The sequence below is a fragment of the Ranitomeya imitator genome, chromosome 4 (genome assembly GCF_032444005.1).
Source record: "Ranitomeya imitator isolate aRanImi1 chromosome 4, aRanImi1.pri, whole genome shotgun sequence".
NCBI classification, from domain to species: domain Eukaryota; kingdom Metazoa; phylum Chordata; class Amphibia; order Anura; family Dendrobatidae; genus Ranitomeya; species Ranitomeya imitator.
This window is the reverse complement of record NC_091285.1, coordinates 579,713,639-579,729,074: the sequence shown is the minus strand read 5'-3', so window position 1 is coordinate 579,729,074 and position 15,436 is coordinate 579,713,639. Positions and strand designations below refer to the sequence as shown.

The following is a 15,436-nucleotide window of genomic DNA, read 5'->3' as shown; positions in this document are numbered from 1 at the left end:
GGCTGCACTAATGATATGTCCTCCCCCGAATCCTGATTACTGCACAGAGAAAAGTAGGAGGGTGAAAGTAACATGGACGGAGGATGTGAGAAGCAGTGAAGATTATCATTCTTCCCAGATGGATTAACTCCTTCCTGAACCTTTGCTTCGGCTGCACTGACCAGACATGGCGCTCCAAAGAGGCTACACCACTTTAAAGAGGCCTAGTCAGCCGTCCTGACCAGAGATGAGCGAACAGAGATGATCAAACATGGTCATCTCCCGGAAGTCCGTTGTAATGTCTGAAAGTCTGAGAGGGAGAGAAAGAATTTTCCTGCCTGAAAGTTTGATCCCGATTGGGGTCCGGATTCTGGTTTAAGTTTGGGTATAGTTCTGGTACCTGAACCGAACTATGGAATAAAGCTCAGGTGGGGTACCAGGACCTGAACTTCCACTGGTCCGCTCATCCCTGCTCCTGACATGTCTGCACCAATACATACTTGTATTCCTCATACAATTTTAGTTTGGCAGCCCATATTTTTTTATTGAGCTACTCCTATTATTCCTCTTGAAACAGAAGAAGAAATGGACAACTGGGTGTTACTTTTCCACATATGAATGAGGTGTGTCCCTATATGGTCTAACACCGTACCGGTGTCATTACATTGCAGCCTAAAGTTCATTCTAGAGCTGCATTCACAATTCTGCAGAGCAGAAATCCCATATCACTCCATGTCTGTGGAGATCTGGCTCTGGCGATCTACAGGACAGTCATTTGGTCTTTACAACAGGGATAAATAACTCTCAGAGCTAAGCCTGACCGCTGCCAAAGACGAACATCAGGATTGTGAATGCAGCTCTGGAGCACAATGTAATGTAGAACCGACTGTATTCACGTTTATATTTATAAAACTGCACTTCGGTTCTTACAATAGGGAGTCTCTACTTCGATTGTGAATTGCATTTTTTTGTACAATCCGGTCAGATGACATTTTCAGTAAATAAATGATCCGATTTCTCTCAGTCTCTGGCTTATTGTCCAGCAGGTTATGTGAGACCTCAATCCCTATTTTCGGCCACGTATGACACGTTATATTTACCGATGTGTCTGCGGGTCAGCTCCACAGCAGCATTGCGATTCACGTTGGAGAGCAGGCCCAGGCAGAAGCGCTCAGAGTTTGACGGGTCTGTGAATCCGTCTACTGTCATGGAGGGTTGGGACGCGTGAAAAGTCTCCCCCACTCGCTGGTTGAGTTCGTAGTAGGAGATGGAGCACCAGAAGGCAGGCTCACAATATGTGACAGGCTGGAGATCTGCGCACACACAAAGCACAAAGTCAACATTACTGCTTGCATGGTGAATAATCTGCATTTTCAGGCTTCAGTATCATAAAGTGCACTTTGTTCCTAAAATTGAGAAAATATTTGTAATCTTTTCCAAAAATAGATAAATGGAATGTCAGAATTTATGTCAAGCTGTTCGAATATGCAGCATCATAGCTGTGAAAAAGCAAGGAAGCCGTGAAGCCAGCGAGAGTCTAAGGCTCTGTCCCCTACATAATGAACGGGTAACTTCTTGTAAATGCTTCACAGTTTTCCGAACCCTAAGGCCATGTTCACACGTTGCGTTCTTGCAGCATTTTTTTTTACGCAAATTTTCAGCTGTGTTTTGCAGTACAAGCAAAGTCTATTAGATTTCAGAAATATCATGCACACACCTTGTTTTTTATTCCTGATAGTTTTGTGAAAGAGCTGTGGTTTTGCAAAATGCAGCATGTCACTTCTTTCAGCATTTTTCACCCACTGAAAGCAATGGATGGTGCAAAAAATGCTGCAAAAATTAAGGTATCAGGTTTTGCTTCGTTTTTGGTGCCAAAACCTGATGAATCTGAATTAGATTATTTTCCATGCACTTTATCAGCATGCACAAGAGACAAATGTACCCTAACAAAACTACAACAAAACAAAATGCAGCAAAAATTAAGCAAAATCTGCTTTCTGTAAGAAGCTTAGACGGAGCTTTAAAGGGAACCTGTCAGCAGGATTTTGCCAAGTAAATTACAGACGGCATCAGGTTGACAGTGTTAAACTGATTAAAATGATACCTGGGGTGAAGAATTCCATCTTGTGGTTTTTGTTTAATCAGTGGTAGGCTGCCGTCACACTAGCAGTATTTGGTCAGTATTTTACATCAGTATTTGTAGCCAAAACCAGGAGTGGGTGATAAATACAGAAGTGGTGCGTATGTTTCTATTATACTTTTCCTCTAATTGTTCCACTCCTGGTTTTGGCTTACAAATACTGATGTAAAATACTGACCAAATACTGATAGTGTGACGGCAGCCGTAGATTGAGTAAAATACTGACCAAATACTGAACGATGGGCGTCGCGGTCCGGTCTGGCGCCTCCCATCTTCTCATGATGATGTCCTCTTCTTGTCTTCACGCTGCGGCTCCGGCGCAGGCGTACTTTGTCTGCCCTGTTGAGGGCAGCGTAAAGTACTGCAGTGCGCAGGTGTCGGGCCTCTCTGATCTTTCCCGGCGCCTGCGCACTGCAGTACGTTGCTCTGCCCTCAACAGGGCAGACAAAGTACGCATGCGCCGGAGCCGCAGAAGGAAGACAAGAAGAGGACGTCATCGTAAGAAGATGGGAGGTCCTGGACCAGACTGACGCCCATCGGACCAGACCGCAGCGGGATCGCCCTTGGGAGAGTATAATATAACCTCTTTTTCTTATCTTTCAGGATACATGGGGGGGGGCTTATCTACAGCATTCCAGAATGCTGTAGATAAGCCCCTGATGCTGGTGGGCTTAACCCCTTCATGACCCAGCCTATTTTGACCATAAAGACCTTGCCGTTTTTTGCAATTCTGACCAGTGTCCCTTTATGAGGTAATAACTCAGGAACGCTTCAACGGATCCTAGCGGTTCTGAGATTGTTTTTTTCGTGACATATTGGGCTTCATGTTAGTGGTAAATTTAGGTCAATAAATTCTGTGTTTATTTGTGATAAAAACGGAAATTTGGCGAAAATTTTGAAAATTTCGCAATTTTCACATTTTGAATTTTTATTCTGCTAAACTAGAGAGTTATGTGACACAAAATAGTTAATAAATAACATTTCCCACATATATACTTTACATCAGCACAATTTTGGAAACAAAATTTTTTTTTTGCTAGGAAGTTATAAGGGTTAAAATTTGACCAGCGATTTCTCATTTTTACAACGAAATTTACAAAACCATTTTTTTTAGGGACCACCTCACATTTGAAGCCAGTTTGAGGGGTCTATATGGCTGAAAATACCCAAAAGTGACACCATTCTAAAAACTGCACCCCTCAAGGTACTCAAAACCACATTCAAGAAGTTTATTAACCCTTCAGGTGCTTCACAGCAGCAGAAGCAACATGGAAGGAAAAAATGAACATTTAACTTTTTAGTCACAAAAATTATCTTTTAGCAACAATTTTTTTATTTTCCCAATGGTAAAAGGAGAAACTGAACCACGAAAGTTGTTGTCCAATTTGTCCTGAGTACGCTGATACCTCATATGTGGGGGTAAACCACTGTTTGGGCGCACGGCAGGGCTTGGAAGGGAAGGAGCGCCATTTGACTTTTTGAATCAAAAATTGGCTCCACTCTTTAGCGGACACCATGTCACGTTTGGAAAGCCCCCGTGTGCCTAAAAATTGGAGCTCCCCCACAAGTGACCCCATTTTGGAAACTAGACGCCCCCAGGAACTTATCTAGATGCATAGTGAGCACTTTGAACCCCCAGGTGCTTCACAAATTGATCCGTAAAAATGAAAAAGTACTTTTTTTTCACAAAAAAATTATTTTAGCCTCAATTTTTTCATTTTCACATGGGTAACAGGATAAAATGGATCCTAAAATTTGTTGGGCAATTTCTCCTGAGTACGCTGATACCTCATATGTAGGGGTAAACCACTGTTTGGGCACATGGTAAGGCTCGGAAGGGAAGGAGCGCCATTTGACTTTTTGAATGAAAAATTATCTCCATCGTTAGCGGACACCATGTCGCGTTTGGAGAGACCCTGTGTGCCTAAACATTGGCGCTCCCCCACAAGTGACCCCATTTTGGAAACTAGACCCCCCAAGGAACTTATCTAGATGCCTAGTGAGCACTTTAAACCACCAGGTGCTTCACAGAAGTTTATAACGCAGAGCCATGAAAATAAAAAATAATTTTTCTTTCCTCAAAAATGATTTTTTAGCCTGGAATTTCCTATTTTGCCAAGGGTAATAGGAGAAATTGGACCCCAAATGTTGTTGTCCAGTTTGTCCTGAGTACGCTGATACCCCATATGTGGGGGTAAACCACTGTTTAGGCGCACGGCAGGGCTCGGAAGGGAAGGCACGCCATTTGGCTTTTTAAATGGAAAATTAGCTCCAATCATTAGCGGACACCATGTCACGTTTGGAGAGCCCCAGTGTGCCTAAACATTGGAGATCCCCCAGAAATGACCCCATTTTGGAAACTAGACCCCCAAAGGAACTAATCTAGATGTGTGGTGAGGACTTTGAACCCCCAAGTGCTTCACAGAAGTTTATAACGCAGAGCCATGAAAAAAAAAAAAATTTATTTTCTCAAAAATGATCTTTTAGCCTGCAATTTTTTATTTTCCCAAGGGTAACAGGAGAAATTTGACCCCAATATTTGTTGTCCAGTTTCTCCTGAGTACGGTGATACCCCATATGTGGGGGTAAACTACTGTTTGGGCACATGCCGGGGCTCGGAATTGAAGTAGTGACGTTTTGAAATGCAGACTTTGATGGAATGCTCTGCGGGCGTCACGTTGCGTTTGCAGAGCCCCTGGTGTTCCTAAACAGTAGAAACCCCCCACAAGTGACCCCATTTTAGAAACTAGACCCCGAAAGGAACTTATCTAGATGTGTGGTGAGCACTTTGAACCCCCAAGTGCTTCATAGAAGTTTATAATGCAGAACCGTGAAAATAATAAATACGTTTTCTTTCCTCAAAAATAATTATTTAGCCCAGAATTTTTTATTTTCCCAAGGGTTACAGGAGAAATTGGACCCCAAAAGTTGTTGTCCAGTTTGTCCTGAGTACGCTGATACCCCATGTGTGGAGGTAAACCACTGTTTGGGCACACGTCGGGGCTCAGAAGGGAAGTAGTGACTTTTGAAATGCAGAATTTGATGGAATGGTCTGCGGGCGTCACGTTGCGTTTGCAGAGCCCCTGGTGTTCCTAAACAGTAGAAACCCCCCACAAGTGACCCCATTTTAGAAACTAGACCCCCCAAGGAACTTATCTAGATATGTGGTGAGCACTTTGAACCCCCAAGTGCTTCACAGACGTTTACAACGCAGAGCCGTGAAAATAAAAAATCATTTTTCTTTCCTCAAAAATGATGTTTTAGCAAGCATTTTTTTATTTTCACAAGGGTAACAGGAGAAATTGGACCCCAGTAATTGTTGCGCAGTTTATCCTGAGTATGCTGGTACCCCATATGTGGGGGTAAACCACTGTTTAGGCACACGTCGGGGCTCGGAATTGAGGGAGCACCATTTGACTTTTTGAATACGAGATTGGCTGGAATCAATGGTGGCGCCATGCTGCGTTTGGAGACCCCTGATGTGCCTAAACAGTGGAAACCCCTCAATTCTACCTCCAGCACTAACCCCACCACACCCCTAACCCTAATCCCAACTGTAGCCATAACCCTAATCACAACCCTAATTCCAACCCTAACCCTAAGGCTATGTGCCCACGTTGCGGATTCGTGTGAGATTTTTCAGCATCATTTTTGAAAAATCCGCGGGTAAAAGGCACTGCGCTTTACCGGCGGATTTTCCGCGGATTTTCAGTGGTTTTTGTGCGGATTTCACCTGCGGATTCCTATTGAGGAACAGGTGTAAAACGCTGCGGAATCCGCACAAAGAATTGACATGCTGCGGAAAATACAACGCAGCGTTTCAGTGCGGTATTTTCCGCACCATGGGCACAGCGGATTTGGTTTTCCATAGGTTTACTTGGTACTGTAAACCTGATGGAACACTGCTGCGAATCCGCAGCGGCCAATCCGCAGTGTGGGCACATAGCCTAATTCTAAAGGTATGTGCACACGCTGCGGAAAACACTGCGGATCCGCAGCAGTTTCCCATGAGTTTACAGTTCAATGCAAACCCATGGGAAACAAAAATCGCTGTACACATGCTGCCGAAAAACTGCACGGAAACGCAGCGGTTTACATTCCGCAGCATGTCACTTCTTTGTGCGGATTCCGCAGCGGTTTTACAACTGCTCCAATAGAAACATTAGACTCGAACAAAGACGACCCAGGAAAACATACTCAGAAGGGAGGTAAGAACATTTCTAAAACAATCCACAGTGAGGAGATTGGAACAAAACAAAATCCTCTAAACTGCATGCTCGCAAACGCCAGAAGCCTGACAAACAAGATGGAAGAACTAGAAGCAGAAATATCTACAGGTAACTTTGACATAGTGGGAATAACCGAGACATGGTTAGATGAAAGCTATGACTGGGCAGTTAACTTACAGGGTTACAGTCTGTTTAGAAAGGATCGTAAAAATCGGAGAGGAGGAGGGGTTTGTCTCTATGTAAAGTCTTGTCTAAAGTCCACTTTAAGGGAGGATATTAGCGAAGGGAATGAGGATGTCGAGTCCATATGGGTTGAAATTCATGGAGGGAAAAATGGTAACAAAATTCTCATTGGGGTCTGTTACAAACCCCCAAATATAACAGAAACCATGGAAAGTCTACTTCTAAAGCAGATAGATGAAGCTGCAACCCATAATGAGGTCCTGGTTATGGGGGACTTTAACTACCCGGATATTAACTGGGAAACAGAAACCTGTGAAACCCATAAAGGCAACAGGTTTCTGCTAATAACCAAGAAAAATTATCTTTCACAATTGGTGCAGAATCCAACCAGAGGAGCAGCACTTTTAGACCTAATACTATCTAATAGACCTGACAGAATAACAAATCTGCAGGTGGTTGGGCATTTAGGAAATAGCGACCACAATATTGTGCAGTTTCACCTGTCTTTCACTAGGGGGACTTGTCAGGGAGTCACAAAAACATTGAACTTTAGGAAGGCAAAGTTTGAACAGCTTAGAGATGCCCTTAATCTGGTAGACTGGGACAATATCCTCAGAAATGAGAATACAGATAATAAATGGGAAATGTTTAAGAACATCCTAAATAGGCAGTGTAAGCGGTTTATACCTTGTGGGAATAAAAGGACTAGAAATAGGAAAAACCCAATGTGGCTAAACAAAGAAGTAAGACAGGCAATTAACAGTAAAAAGAAAGCATTTGCACTACTAAAGCAGGATGGCACCATTGAAGCTCTAAAAAACTATAGGGAGAAAAATACTTTATCTAAAAAACTAATTAAAGCTGCCAAAAAGGAAACAGAGAAGCACATTGCTAAGGAGAGTAAAACTAATCCCAAACTGTTCTTCAACTATATCAATAGTAAAAGAATAAAAACTGAAAATGTAGGCCCCTTAAAAAATAGTGAGGAAAGAATGGTTGTAGATGACGAGGAAAAAGCTAACATATTAAACACCTTCTTCTCCACGGTATTCACGGTGGAAAATGAAATGCTAGGTGAAATCCCAAGAAACAATGAAAACCCTATATTAAGGGTCACCAATCTAACCCAAGAAGAGGTGCGAAACCGGCTAAATAAGATTAAAATAGATAAATCTCCGGGTCCGGATGGCATACACCCACGAGTACTAAGAGAACTAAGTAATGTAATAGATAAACCATTATTTCTTATTTTTAGTGACTCTATAGCGACAGGGTCTGTTCCGCAGGACTGGCGCATAGCAAATGTGGTGCCAATATTCAAAAAGGGCTCTAAAAGTGAACCTGGAAATTATAGGCCAGTAAGTCTAACCTCTATTGTTGGTAAAATATTTGAAGGGTTTCTGAGGGATGTTATTCTGGATTATCTCAATGAGAATAACTGTTTAACTCCATATCAGCATGGGTTTATGAGAAATCGCTCCTGTCAAACCAATCTAATCAGTTTTTATGAAGAGGTAAGCTATAGGCTGGACCACGGTGAGTCATTGGACGTGGTATATCTCGATTTTTCCAAAGCGTTTGATACCGTGCCGCACAAGAGGTTGGTACACAAAATGAGAATGCTTGGTCTGGGGGAAAATGTGTGTAAATGGGTTAGTAACTGGCTTAGTGATAGAAAGCAGAGGGTGGTTATAAATGGTATAGTCTCTAACTGGGTCGCTGTGACCAGTGGGGTACCGCAGGGGTCAGTATTGGGACCTGTTCTCTTCAACATATTCATTAATGATCTGGTAGAAGGTTTACACAGTAAAATATCGATATTTGCAGATGATACAAAACTATGTAAAGCAGTTAATACAAGAGAAGATAGTATTCTGCTACAGATGGATCTGGATAAGTTGGAAACTTGGGCTGAAAGGTGGCAGATGAGGTTTAACAATGATAAATGTAAGGTTATACACATGGGAAGAGGGAATCAATATCACCATTACACACTGAACGGGAAACCACTGGGTAAATCTGACAGGGAGAAGGACTTGGGGATCCTAGTTAATGATAAACTTACCTGGAGCAGCCAGTGCCAGGCAGCAGCTGCCAAGGCAAACAGGATCATGGGGTGCATTAAAAGAGGTCTGGATACACATGATGAGAGCATTATACTGCCTCTGTACAAATCCCTAGTTAGACCGCACATGGAGTACTGTGTCCAGTTTTGGGCACCGGTGCTCAGGAAGGATATAATGGAACTAGAGAGAGTACAAAGGAGGGCAACAAAATTAATAAAGGGGATGGGAGAACTACAATACCCAGATAGATTAGCGAAATTAGGATTATTTAGTCTAGAAAAAAGACGACTGAGGGGCGATCTAATAACCATGTATAAGTATATAAGGGGACAATACAAATATCTCGCTGAGGATCTGTTTATACCAAGGAAGGTGACGGGCACAAGGGGGCATTCTTTGCGTCTGGAGGAGAGAAGGTTTTTCCACCAACATAGAAGAGGATTCTTTACTGTTAGGGCAGTGAGAATCTGGAATTGCTTGCCTGAGGAGGTGGTGATGGCGAACTCAGTCGAGGGGTTCAAGAGAGGCCTGGATGTCTTCCTGGAGCAGAACAATATTGTATCATACAATTATTAGGTTCTGTAGAAGGATGTAGATCTGGGTATTTATTATGATGGAATATAGGCTGAACTGGATGGACAAATGTCTTTTTTCGGCCTTACTAACTATGTTACTATGTTACTATGTTACTATGAAAATCGCAGTTGTAAAACTGCAGTGAAATGCGCAGAAAAAACACGGTAAATCCGCCATAAATCCGCAGCGGTTTAGCACTGCGGATTTATCAAATCCGCAGCGGAAAAATCCGCAGAGGACCAGAATACGTGTGCACATACCGAAACCCTAACCCTAGCCCTAACCCTACCCCTAACCCTAGCCCTACCCCTAACCCTACCCCTATTCTAACATTAGTGGAAAAAAAAAAAATTCTTTATTTTTTTATTGTCCCTACCTATGGGGGTGACAAGGGGGGGGGGAGGGTCATTTATTATTTTTTTATTTTGATCACTGAGATAGATTATATCTCAGTGATCAAAATGCACTTTGGAACGAATCTGCCGGCCGGCAGATTCGGCGGGCGCACTGCGCATGCGCCCGCCATTTTGGAAGATGGCGGCGCCCGGGGAGAAGACGGACGGACCCCGGCAGGATCGGTAAGTATGATGGGGTGCGGGGAGGAGCATGGGGGGGGGATCGGAGCATGGGGGGGTGAATCGGAGCGCGGGAGGGGTGGAACGGAGCACGGGGAGGGTGGAACGGAGCACGGGGGGGTGGAACGGAGCACGGGGGGGTGGATCGGAGTGCAGGGGGGGTGATTGGAGCACGGGGGGGTGATTGGAGCACGGGGGTGAGCGGACAAGAGCACGGGGGGGGAGCGGGGCACAGGGCGGAGGGGAGCGGGGCAGTGTACCGGACAGATCGGAGGGCTGGGGGGGCGATCGGTGGGGTGGGGGCACATTAGTATTTCCAGCCATGGCCGATGATATTTCAGCATCGGCCATGGCTGGATTGTAATATTTCACCCGTTATAATAGGTGAAATATTACAAATCGCTCTGATTGGCAGTTTCACTTTCAACAGCCAATCAGAGCGATCGTAGCCACGGGGGGGTGAAGCCACTCCCCCTGGGCTAAACTACCACTCCCCCTGTCCCTGCAGATCGGGTGAAATGGGAGTTAACCCTTTCACCCGATCTGCAGGGACGCGATCTTTCCATGACGCCACATAGGCGTCATGGGTCGGATTGGCACCGACTTTCATGACGCCTACGTGGCGTCATGGGTCGGGAAGGGGTTAAGGTACCTTCACACATAACGATTTCGTTAACGATATCGTTGCTTTTTGTGACGTAGCAACGATATAGTTAACGAACTCGTTATGCGTGACAGCGACCAACAATCAGGCCCCTGCTGGGAGATCGTTGGTCGCTGGGAATGATCAGGACCTTTTTTTTGGTCGCCGATCACCCGCTGTCATCGCTGGATCGGCGTGTGTGACGCCGATGTAGCGATGTGTTCACTGGTAACCAGGGTAAATATAGGGTTACTAAGCGCAGGGCCGCGCTTAGTAACCCGATGTTTACCCTGGTTACCATTGTAAAAGTTAAAAAAAACACTACATACTCACATTCTGGTGTCTGTCACGTGCCCCGGCGTCAGCTTCCCGCACTGACTGTGTCAGCGCCGGCCGGCCGTAAAGCAGAGCACAGCGGTGACGTCACCGCTGTGCTCTGCTTTACGGCCGGCCAGCGCTGACAGTGCAGGGAAGCTGACGCCGGGGGACGTGACAGACACCGGAATGTGAGTATGTACTGTTTTTTTTTTTTAACTTTTACAATGGTAACTAGGGTAAACATCGGGTTACTAAGCACGGCCCTGCGCTTAGTAACCCGATGTTTACCCTGGTTACCCGGGGACTTCGGCATCGTTGGTCGCTGGAGAGCTGTCTGTGTGACAGCTCTCCAGCGACCACACAACGACCTAAACAGCGACGCTGCAGCGATCGCCATCGTTGTCTATATCGCTGCAGCGTCGCTAAATGTGACGGTACCTTTAGCTCACCTTCGATTTTGAGGGTGACAGGTTCCCTTTAAGTAACTTTTTTTTAGAGCTCTATATTAAAAGTAAAGAAGAAGTCTTCTGTGCGATGTTCTCATAGTGAAGCAATGAAATGGCACACTTTAATGTTAATACACCATAGAGGTTTTCACCTCAGAAACCACAGCTTTCTTTAAGAAGAGGAAGAGCAGAGTGAGTGAAGTAAGGCTGATCTCACTCCCACAATGCTGCAACCCCTCTGATAAGGACAGGCCCCTCGTATATTCAGGCCTGGCTCGCTGCCAAGCAAAACCGCCTGACCTAAACTCTGCATCCGGCCAACTTCCCCGGGATCAGGAGGAGAGCACTCAGGGGCATGTTTATATTAATATTAATACGCAGCGCTATCGTAATATATTATTCTTACAGAATCGCTGACAATCCACTTTACTGTGAAAATATACAGAGATATCAACACTCATCGGGAACAGATGTGGCCTGGGACTAATATGTGATCACTTTGCCTCCCTGTGCCACAGATGCATCTGTCAGACCGTCACGTCACACTGCATGGCTCAGTCCTATGATCTAAGCAGAAAACACTCCCACTTTCTAAAGGGCTAACCCTAAAGCAGCACTTTATGAAGCACAGCTAACATTGACTTTAACTGGAGATACATGCGTGTAAAGGGAATCTATAATCAAGGGTATTTTTTGCCTGGTAATTTGAGAACAGCCTAATGTAGGGGCAGAGAGCCTGATTCCAGTGGCGTGTCACTGGTTTGGATAGAATCCAGGGTTTCCATGCTGTAGATATAGCAGTGCTATGACTGCTGAGCTGTGTATGCCGTCGTCAACACCTCAGATTGGCAGCTTCCTGAGTACATTGTCAGCAGGCTGTCAATCAGGGGTTACACAATTAGCTGGACTGCCTGTAATGAAACTACAGCAATAAGCAAGTGACAAATGCCTAGAATCATGCTCTCTGCCCCTACATCATTCTAATTTCAGATTAAATAGCATTCCCAAAGCAGACCGAACACCTTCCAGGGTCTCGATCCGTTCTAGCCTCACAGGATGGGGAGATACATAGAGTAGAATAGCAAGTAGGAAACATAGTAAAGCGGTGTTCGGTCTTAACGCGTAATAGGAGTCCGAACGGATCTTATGGCACCAGAACCGCTGCCACAGGACAGTCCAGAAAGGAGTTATTATTTTTTTATAGGTTTTCGAGTTTTGCAGCTGTAGAGGCAAGGGGGGGATTTAGGTTCAGCCCAGAGAGGAGGAGGGCAGTGACCCAGAGGGTTTAAATGCTTGTGTAAAGCATGGCCTAGTGCTTTTTCTCTGGGAAGGTTGCGACAACATATTGTGTGGGGAGTCAAGAAGTCAAGCAACAGAGGGGACCACAAGCCTCCCATGTGGCAGCCCCTCCCCCGCTAGCCAGGTCTTTTATGTACTGGTAACTGACCCATATATTCTGCTTTTATTTTTTGTTTTACCCCTATCTGTATTTGCATATTGGACTATTGTATATGTGTAATCATTAGTGTATTGTCTAGTGTGCCGTTAAGGCAACTACTGTAAATATCTAATTTAACCTTGGGCTGCTCCTATCTCTATCCATGAATCCACAAGTCTGTTTTTCGGTTTACTTTTCCATGCTACTGAGGTTGGTTTCTGGCCAGATATAACCCTGTTAATGAACCAGGCGTATATCAAATGAGGAACTGGCTACAGTCCTACCGGGCTGACCAGGCGCTATTTCACGAATGCTAGCGAAAGGGGCCTCTGAACCTGTCAAGGGTTGTGGGTGACTGTTTTACCACGTCAGTGACTGTGTGGGCCACCTCCTCTAACTCCCTATGCCTTCCTGGGCCCGTGTGGACAGGTGGTGTCTGTGTAAAACTGTGCCAAGCTGACCTTACGTGTCCCCAGGGGGTACGGAACCTCACGCTGACGTCAGGCGGGGTGGAGAGGTGAAGATCCTTCACAAATGGTGGCAGCGGTGGGATACTGTGTGATCTCTGTGGTGCCATCCTTCACACTTGTGGTCGTTGTTTGAAGGAGCCACCCCCTCACTGTTTATCAGGCACAGCTTTATCATCAGCAGTCCCGGGTGTTACAACTTAATTTTATTCAATGGACTAGGATAAACTGTGGTAAAGTGTAATACCAGTGCCTGGTAAACTACAAAGGAGACACGGTGCTAGCTGAGGCACCAATGAAGGGACACTAAGTGGGGGAAACAATGAAGGCGATACGGTGCTAGCGGGGGAAACAATGTAGGGCACATGGTGCTAGCTGGCAAACAATGAAAGGGACACAGAACAAGCAGGGGCAACAATGAAGAGGACATGGTGGTAGCTTGGGCAACTATGAATGGGACACAGTGCAAGCTGGGGAAACAATGAAGGAGACACAGTAAAAGCCTATGCTGCACTTTATGTACATTCTCAGTAGTGACCAGTGCTGTGGGGTCGTAGATGAGATGAATCTATGCTGCGCTTTATGTACATTCTCAGTAATGACCAGTGCTGTGGGGTCGTAGATGAGATAAATCTGTGCTGCACTTTATGTACATGCTCAGTAGTGACCAGTGCTGTGGGGTCGTAGATGAGATGAATCTATGCTGCACTTTATGTACATTCTCAGTAATGACCAGTGCTGTGGGGTCGTAGATGAGATAAATCTGTGCTGCACTTTATGTACATGCTCAGTAGTGACCAGTGCTGTGGGGTCGTAGATGAGATGAATCTGTGCTGCACTTTATGTACATGCTCAGTAGTGACCAGTGCTGTGGGGTCGTAGATGAGATGAATCTATGCTGCACTTTATGTACATTCTCAGTAATGACCAGTGCTGTGGGGTCGTAGATGAGATGAATCTGTGCTGCACTTTATGTACATGCTCAGTAGTGACCAGTGCTGTGGGGTCGTAGATGAGATGAATCTATGCTGCACTTTATGTACATTCTCAGTAATGACCAGTGCTGTGGGGTCGTAGATGAGATAAATCTGTGCTGCACTTTATGTACATGCTCAGTAGTGACCAGTGCTGTGGGGTCGTAGATGAGATGAGATGAATCTGTGCTGCACTTTATGTACATGCTCAGTAGTGACCAGTGCTGTGGGGTCATAGATGAGATGAATCTGTGCTGCACTTTATGTACATGCTCCGTAGTGACCAGTGCTGGGAGCCAGAGTCTGAGTCGTGGAGTTGGGAGTCAGAGGTGGAATTCAAGGAAATTGAGGAGTTGGAGGCTTCGCTTACCGACTCCACAGCCCTGCAAGTTGGGGCAACAATTAAGGGGACACGGTGCCAAGTTGGGCAACAATGAAGGGGACACGGTACTAGGTTGGGCAACAATGAAGGGGAGACAGTGCTAGGTTGGGCAACAATGAAGCGGACATGGTGCTAGGTGGCATCAAAGAAGTGAACACCTTAATGGCCATTCCTGGCCTCTTCAGGCGATCAATATTACATGCTGAGCTGAGCACACACTATGGCTTCTGACTAACTGGCAGCTCTGATTGAAGCAATTTAACCCCTTACACATCTTACATGGTGCTGCGTCATGCTACGTCAGCCAGGGGCCTATTGAAGGTCCCCATTTCTGCATCTCTTTGTCCCTTATAAAGTCCTGTTACATAGAATACTTCATGGGAGACCCCTAAAACCCAGATTTTACAATACACTGCAATACTTTGAAAAAAAAAGGGTTTCAATTATTTTTTTATTTAACTGTTCAATGAAAAAAACAAAAAAAAAATTACACTTTTAACGTCTCCCTCTTTTTCATTAAATTCCTACAATAAAAAAAATATAAAATAAACATGTTTGGTATGGGTGTGTCCAAAGTCCAAACTTAAATAATGCAAATTATTATAATGTGAGATAAATGGCATAAGAAATATGCTAGAATTATGGTTTTTTTTTTATATAGAAAGTTAAAACAGTTACAAAACGGTACCAATGAAAACTACATCTCAACTAAAAAAAGCAAGCTGAGGCCACGTGCACATGTTCAGTATTTGGTCAGTATTTTACCTCAGTATTTGTAGCCAAAACCAGGAGTGGGTGATAAATACAGAAGTGGTGCATATGTTTCTCTTATACTTTTCCTCTATTTGTTCCTCCCCTGATTTTGGCTTATAAATACTGAGGTAAAAAACTGACCAAATACTGATAGTGTGAATGTGGTCTACCACAACTTGATATTTAAAATCAATGAAACATAAAAGAAAACTTTATACAGCTAGTATTGCCGTTATCGTAGTGACTCGCAGAATAAAATGACTAGGT

The 15,436-nt window shown here is 44.6% G+C and overlaps 1 protein-coding gene across 1 annotated transcript in view; it reads right to left on the bottom strand.

Moving 5' to 3' along the window:
• The window catches only part of SMAD3 (SMAD family member 3), a 135,950-nt gene that overhangs the window by 8,899 nt on the left and 111,615 nt on the right, over positions 1–15,436 (bottom strand). The window contains exon 6 of the mRNA XM_069766406.1: positions 1,080–1,292. Within this exon, the coding sequence (XP_069622507.1) occupies positions 1,080–1,292 (213 nt within the window). The remainder of the gene's footprint in view (positions 1–1,079; positions 1,293–15,436) is intronic.